The sequence below is a fragment of the Oxyura jamaicensis genome, unplaced genomic scaffold (assembly GCF_011077185.1).
Source record: "Oxyura jamaicensis isolate SHBP4307 breed ruddy duck unplaced genomic scaffold, BPBGC_Ojam_1.0 oxyUn_random_OJ85526, whole genome shotgun sequence".
Taxonomy (NCBI): Eukaryota; Metazoa; Chordata; class Aves; order Anseriformes; family Anatidae; genus Oxyura; species Oxyura jamaicensis.
This window is the reverse complement of record NW_023311740.1, coordinates 1-6,462: the sequence shown is the minus strand read 5'-3', so window position 1 is coordinate 6,462 and position 6,462 is coordinate 1. Positions and strand designations below refer to the sequence as shown.

At 48.4% G+C, this 6,462-nt stretch overlaps 1 protein-coding gene across 1 annotated transcript; it reads left to right on the top strand.

The window, feature by feature from the left end:
* Nucleotides 1-63: 63 nt before the first annotated feature.
* LOC118160091 (acidic mammalian chitinase-like) lies at nucleotides 64-1,521 on the top strand. Its single transcript, XM_035314630.1, has 5 exons — nucleotides 64-198; nucleotides 323-508; nucleotides 663-782; nucleotides 881-1,022; nucleotides 1,183-1,521. The coding sequence occupies exons 1-5, from the start codon at nucleotides 112-114 to the stop codon at nucleotides 1,197-1,199; spliced, it is 552 nt and encodes a 183-aa protein (XP_035170521.1). The 5' UTR covers nucleotides 64-111; the 3' UTR covers nucleotides 1,200-1,521.
* Nucleotides 1,522-6,462: the final 4,941 nt, after the last annotated feature.

Here is a 6,462-nt window from a genome sequence, read left to right as displayed (position 1 = left end):
TTGGGGCATCAGTGGCCAGGACTAAAGGAACCTCCCAGTCTGGGTGAGTGAACTGGCCAGGACAAAGACACATGGAACGTTCTCCACAGGTACCTGGACTATTTCCATGTGATGACTTATGACTTCTATAGCTCCTGGGATGGAAAGACTGGGGAGAACAGCCCACTGTACAGTGACGGCAATGCCTACCTCAGTGTTGTAAGTACACTTTAGGAGTCTGTCCCACAGATCACTGTGATCACACCACTGATGAGAACTTTAAGAATTCACCCTCCTGCCTACAAATCCTGGCACAGGCTTGAACTGTTATGTCCTTGTATAGGATTATGCTATGAACTACTGGAAGAGCAATGGTGCCCCAGCTGAGAAGCTCCTCGTTGGATTCCCCACCTATGGACATAACTTCATCCTGCAGAACCCATCAAACACAGCTCTCGGTGCACCAACATCGGGACCTGGGCCTGCTGGACCTTACACAAAGGAGGCTGGGCTGCTCGCTTACTATGAGGTATGTGTGTTCCCTCACACCTAGGCAGACAAGAACACAAACACCCTTCAAGGTGCCTGACAAGGAATTTTATCTAGTGGATCCATGGAATATTCCAACTGCCCTTCCTTGTAGGACACCTGATAAATTCCCACTAACTGCCCTTTCTTCCTAGATCTGCACGTTCCTGGACTCTGGAGCCACCCAGGCTTGGGATGCCCCCCAGGACGTGCCCTATGCCTACAAGGGCAATGAATGGGTTGGCTACGACAACATCAAGAGCTTCAACATCAAGGTACGGTGGGCAGTGTGGCTGTACTAATCACACTCCAGGAGCCCTTCTGCAACAGCAGCTCTTGGACTAATTGGGATTTCTCCCCTGGCACTACACAGGCTGACTGGCTGAAGAAGAACAACTATGCAGGTGCTATGGTTTGGACGATTGATCTGGATGACTTCACTGGCTCTTTCTGCAAACAGGGCAAATATCCCCTGATCAACACCCTGAAGAATGCTCTTGGCCTGCAAAGCAGCAGTGAGTAACTTGGGTGGTGTGGGATTCGTGGAAATTTTTTAAGCAACAAAAAGGTGGTGTGCTCAGAGCACTGTGGGACAATGAAAGGAGGGAAGGGAGAGAATACCAGTAGAAATATAATCCATTTAAATAGGAGACCTCCTTCTTGCTTTTGTTTCAGGCTGCACAGCGTATTAACAGTCCAGTCCTCAAGTCCCTGCAGCTCCTAGCGCTGGAAGTTGAAATGGGTGTGTGAGCATGAGCTGGAGTAGCAATTCCAGTGGCTGTGGTGTGAGTGGCTTCTCTGCTGGTAAAGCCATCCAGACTTACAAGACAAGAGCAGCTTGTACGAATGTTTGAACATAAAAAAAGTTATTTGCAAAATTTGTAGGCAGACCTTGTGAATAATACCATCTGTTCCTGCTGCAACTGGGCATGAAGACACCAGTTCTATCACGGCAGACAGAACCTCTGATCTGATTCTGTGGAACAATAACAATTAAATAAAGTATTCTGCAAAAGTAACTATCCACATTGTATTGGCTCATCTTGCTCTTCATATTTTGATGCTCCCTGACTCTCTCCCAATATGCACATCCATGTTCAGGGAAGGGCTTGAATCCCCAAGCAGCATTTGAAGAGCCCTAGGCAGGCATTTTCCAGGGCTTTCTTGCTTTCCCAGCAGGGCCATCTCAGTCAGAGGGGAAGAAAGCAGAAAGAGAGGGCCGGGCAGACCAGGCTGTGCCACCAGGGAGCACCCACACAAAGGTGGCAGTAACACAGCCAGGAGCCTGCCCCTCCGAGAGCCCTTGTGCAAAGCCTTTGCTGCTGTCTAGGAAAAAAGCATTCTCCCGGAAAAGTCACCCGGCAAAGGAGCCGGCCTTGAAAGGTCCCCCAGCCCTAGTGCTCTGGCCTTGAGACAGCTGCAGCAATTCCCCTCCTACTGCAGGACTGGGCACGTACCAGCTCCACAGAGTCCTGATGTGTCCTTGAGCCCTGAAAGTGCACTGTATGGTCAGGGGCACAAGGAGCCTCGTGCCCCAAGACAAACCTCTTCTGTTGCTCAGGAACTTACTGCCCATCCACGATGCAAATAGTGTCTTAAAAATGTCAGTAAGAGGTTTCTGCTCTTAGATACAGGGAAGGAGTCTCAGAAACTCTTGAAAACAAACCAAAGAGCAAAAAAGGCTATGCAACAGAAGCAAGAGCAGCCTGCTGTTTCATACTGGGTCACTGGTCAGGAGAACATACTTCAAAATAGCAGAGCCAGGGCCCTGCAAGTGTTCATAGGCTGTTCCCACCACAGACACCTCTCATTCACATGTGCCAGGGCTGCAGTTCACTTATGCGTGGCACTTCAGCTGCCCACATCACTTCAGCTCCCCGTGAGAAGCAGAACTGAAACGCTGCAGCAGCCCCGTGGGACCTTCTGCTCAAGGGCACATCAGCCCTCGCTGCACTTCGGCACGTTTGACTTTCATTACAGCTCCCTCCGATGTGCAGACATGCAGAAAAGTACCTCAAAACCCTACCATGCCCTGTGCACATCGGCTACACCACCTTTTTGCCCTCACCTTCCCTGGTCATGAGGTATTTTTTAAAAGCAGACTCTGAGAAGGAGAGAGAGCTGGAAAACCAGCTGAAAAACTGAGCTATCTGCCTGCAGGGAGGAAATTCAGAGCAGCAGCTGAAAGCTGGCAGAACTCTGCCCAGATTTTCACTGGCAATATCATATGGCTTCTCGCATCCAAGAAATAAGTCCAGAATGCATTTATACTAGCTCAACAGCATCTTTGCCTAGAAAAAGTGACCTAAAGCAGCCCCACTTTGTATGGAAAGCCACCCAGGCCATGCCCTGCTGACACCACACTTGCCCAGCGAAACATTTCCATGGGCACAAATGCCTGTATGGGCTGTCAGCTCCAACCTCCCCGTATCAGGGGGTTGATACCCACACCTCTGTGTCCGGATAAGGGTTAGGACAGGGCATATTTATCTAAATCCATGGTGCCACTCCACTGACCTTTACTTTTTGCTCCCCACTTAAGCCTTACCCAATGACCTGCCTAATCTCCCTGGCAAGGGCAGGTAGAACAAAACAACATCTCTAAGGCAGTGCCTCTTGTACACCAGGGCTGGCAATGGCAGGATGGTCAAGAACTTCCTGGAATACAGGATGGTTAAGATCTTCCTGGAACAGAGAGTTTGCCGAGAGTCACTTAACAGAAGCATCTCACAGCAGATGGATACAAGACTGCAAGTGCCGTGCCCAACCCTGCAAACCTCTGGGCCTGAAAAAGGAAGAAAAGAAGAACCTGGAGTTGAACAGCAGGATGGGGACACCTGGGCATTGCTCAGGCAGAGAAAACATGAAAATCCTTGTCTCTTTTCCATCATTCAACAGAATAAGTCCAGGCAGTTGAAGGGCAGACAGACTTAATCCTAGCATAGTCACAGAATGACAATAATGACAATTGTCATTAGTGTATGAACTGAAACTGAAGCAGAAACAATCCAGATTGCTGGATCTCTCTGGAACCCAAAACGTCAGCTACAGGAATAATATGCAAGGTCTCTGAATACTCTGCACTTTGACTGTGACTGCAAAGTTCCTCTGGCAGGGACCAATTCTGCCCTTCCTCAAGGCCTGCCACCACTCCCACGGGAACCAAAGGCCTGCTACATTTCTTATGGAGAAAAGACAGAAGAATTCCTAAAGAAAAATTCCAACATTTGCCCACCTGACGTTTGTTACCACCATATACAGACAAATTACCTTCTTTGATCCAGCCGCAGGTGCTTTCCTCTTCACAGTGAACCATACTTGTGCAGATAAGAGACCTTCACCTGCAAGGCTCCAAAGGTCACTGAGGGTGCAACATTACAAATCTATTCCTACTGAGTTTGTACTGTGTTACCTTATCAGCTCAGAAACACACTGGAAAAATAATCCTTGAGGATAGTCGTCTTTTTAATTATCCACCATATCTCAATCAATGCAAGCAAAAAACCTGACAGGTTGCTCTAATGCATGTTAATCTGCAGGTCATCGGCTTCAGCACCAGCATGTGATAAGGACAAGCCTGTGGGTGTTTGCCAGGCTCCCGTTCCACCAAGTCTGGACGACTGCCTGGAAATTCACCTTCACATCATAAAACAGGAATTATGTAATGTCTCGGGACAGAGAAAACAGCCAATGACTGCTGACAAGCTCATGCAGAATGTAAGAGATTCCAGCAATTTCACGTTAAGGAGCTCCACAGAAAGCCAAGGCAAGGCTTCTCCCCTGCCCTTGCTCACTTGCCTACACCAACGGGCCCAGCAGCAAGTGGGAGAAGCGCTCAGCAGAGGCTGACTTGGTTTGCTTTCCTGCTGGGACACCACAACGCCCACTCCACTTCCCTGCACTGACAGCAAGCTTAGGCAGCGTGGGCAAGAGACAACACAGACCACAAAGCCCTCAGCATCCTGACCAATGCCTTGCTATGCCAAGTGAGCCCCGTTCCTCTGTTCCCCAAAAAGCCCACGGCTGTGAGCCCAAGCCCTGCTCAACCCTACCTCGCTGACTGCCCCAGCCAAGGAGACAAAACCCTTGCAAACCCTTTGGTTTGGCACCACCTGCTGCCTCCATGCAGACACAATGACAAGGCAAGGTTGAACACTTCAGACATCTATCCCTGCGTAACCGCCAATATTGACACAAAGCCTCTCGTTGCAAACATGATTTCGAAGAAGAAAAGCCATCTAATCTTGTTCTTCAACTACTCTGCCAGCACCACAAAACAGCACAGGCTGATAATCTTGATATTTTCTGCTAGAGTGTTAAGGCCATTGTACTGCTATCATTTTCTGTGACACTTTTTTAACTTTATCAACTTGGGTAACGGTTGGGCATCATTGTTGACAGAAGACTCATACGAAATTAGAGAAGTGTATAAAAGTGGGAAGCAGCCTGCCCTGGATCAGTTCTGGTCCAAGATGGCCAAGCTCACTCTGCTTACCGGTAAGTCCTGCTTCCAAACTTAGTTTTTCAGCTTCATGACAAGTATTTGTGGCTCTCTCGCTGTTATACTGGGGGTTAGGAAAGGGGTCTTTTAGGGTTAAAGATGTTGCATTCTCTTTTTTTCTCTAAGAAAAATCAATAGCATATTTTGGGGATTTTTAAATGCCTCGTGACTTTCAACTTGATTTCTTCTCCTTCCTTAGATATGCATTTTTTAATTTAATTGCTTTATTTAATTGAAACATGGGATTGGAACAAAATAAAAAATAAAAATAAATGACAGTATGAGGAACAAAACTGCCCTGCTGTCATCTTCTGTCATGCTAACAGACGAGCTATTACTGTCTGTGTATGCCTGTCGGTTTCTGCTGTTTCAGCCATGCTCAGGGGCAGTAAAACTCCTTAAATCACCTGTTGCCTAACGAGAGCTGACCAAAGCAGCAGCATACTGAGCCATTCATGACCACAAGCTTTTCAATGCCTTCGCTTCCCTCAGAATGAATTTTGACCTGAGGCAGAGGAAATGTTGGGTTCACAAAGATCCTTAGGAAAAGAAATAAAAATTGCTCCAGAGTTAGAAGCAGTTTTAACGTCTGCATTGACATGTATCTATCTACCAAAGGGTTTCTGCTAGCTAGGAATTACCTTGCTTCTCAAAGACTAATCTCACAATTTTTTTTTCAAAGGTCTGGCCCTCCTGCTGAACGCCCAGATAGGTATGTGCTCCCTACCCCAAAACAACCCTTCCAAACCTTTTGCACCATTGGCATGTGCGGGCCCCTGGAGCAGGCTCACCAGCTAACTCTTCTAGAAGAGGGGGGGGAAGCAGAAGCCAGCCAGCACTCAGTGAGGGTGTCTTTGAGGACAAAAGCTTTATGAAGCATGGCACGCTCAGCCTAAAGGGCAAATATGCCACTTGCTTTTGTGCAGGTTTCCCCTTAGCAGCCCTGTCCCGCTCAGCTTGAATAAAGCGTGGGCACAGCCACCAGCTTGGGCTGGGCAGAAGCTTTCAGAGGCAGGTCGAGCAGGCAGCAGCAGGCACACAACGAGGCTTCCTCCCTCCGGGCACTTCACCAGGGCCCACTTCTGCTTCTGCTCTGCCTTACTGGCATTAAAGGGGAAAAATCCAGTCTGGGGAGGAGACTCGGCAGCCACAACCATCCCAGTTCATCAGGTTCAGGGTGCAAGAGGCTCCAAGGAGAGCTCACTTACTGGAACAAAGGAGGAAGGAAAGAGATGCATTATGATCCACGGAGAGCCAGTTTCCAAACAAACAGTAGGCCTGGTGCCCACTTCCCCATCCTGCTTCCCTGAACTCCTCACCCTGCAAGGGAGCATTGGCCAATCTTTGCCGATCACATTTGACTTAGGTTATAATTTGCAACTAAGAGCAGCCCCGGGAACTGTTGCCTTTACTGTGTGCACTGAGGGATGGTTACAGGAAATAATGCGGCCTCG

Excerpts from the sequence above, each read along its gene's own strand:
- LOC118160091 (XM_035314630.1), top strand. The coding sequence starts at position 112 with ATGACTTATGACTTCTATAGCTCCTGGGATGGAAAGACTGGGGAGAAC. Across the intron at positions 509-662 it reads GGCTGCTCGCTTACTATGAG|ATCTGCACGTTCCTGGACTC; the intron begins GTATGTGTGTTC and ends CTTTCTTCCTAG. Across the intron at positions 783-880 it reads TCAAGAGCTTCAACATCAAG|GCTGACTGGCTGAAGAAGAA; the intron begins GTACGGTGGGCA and ends GGCACTACACAG.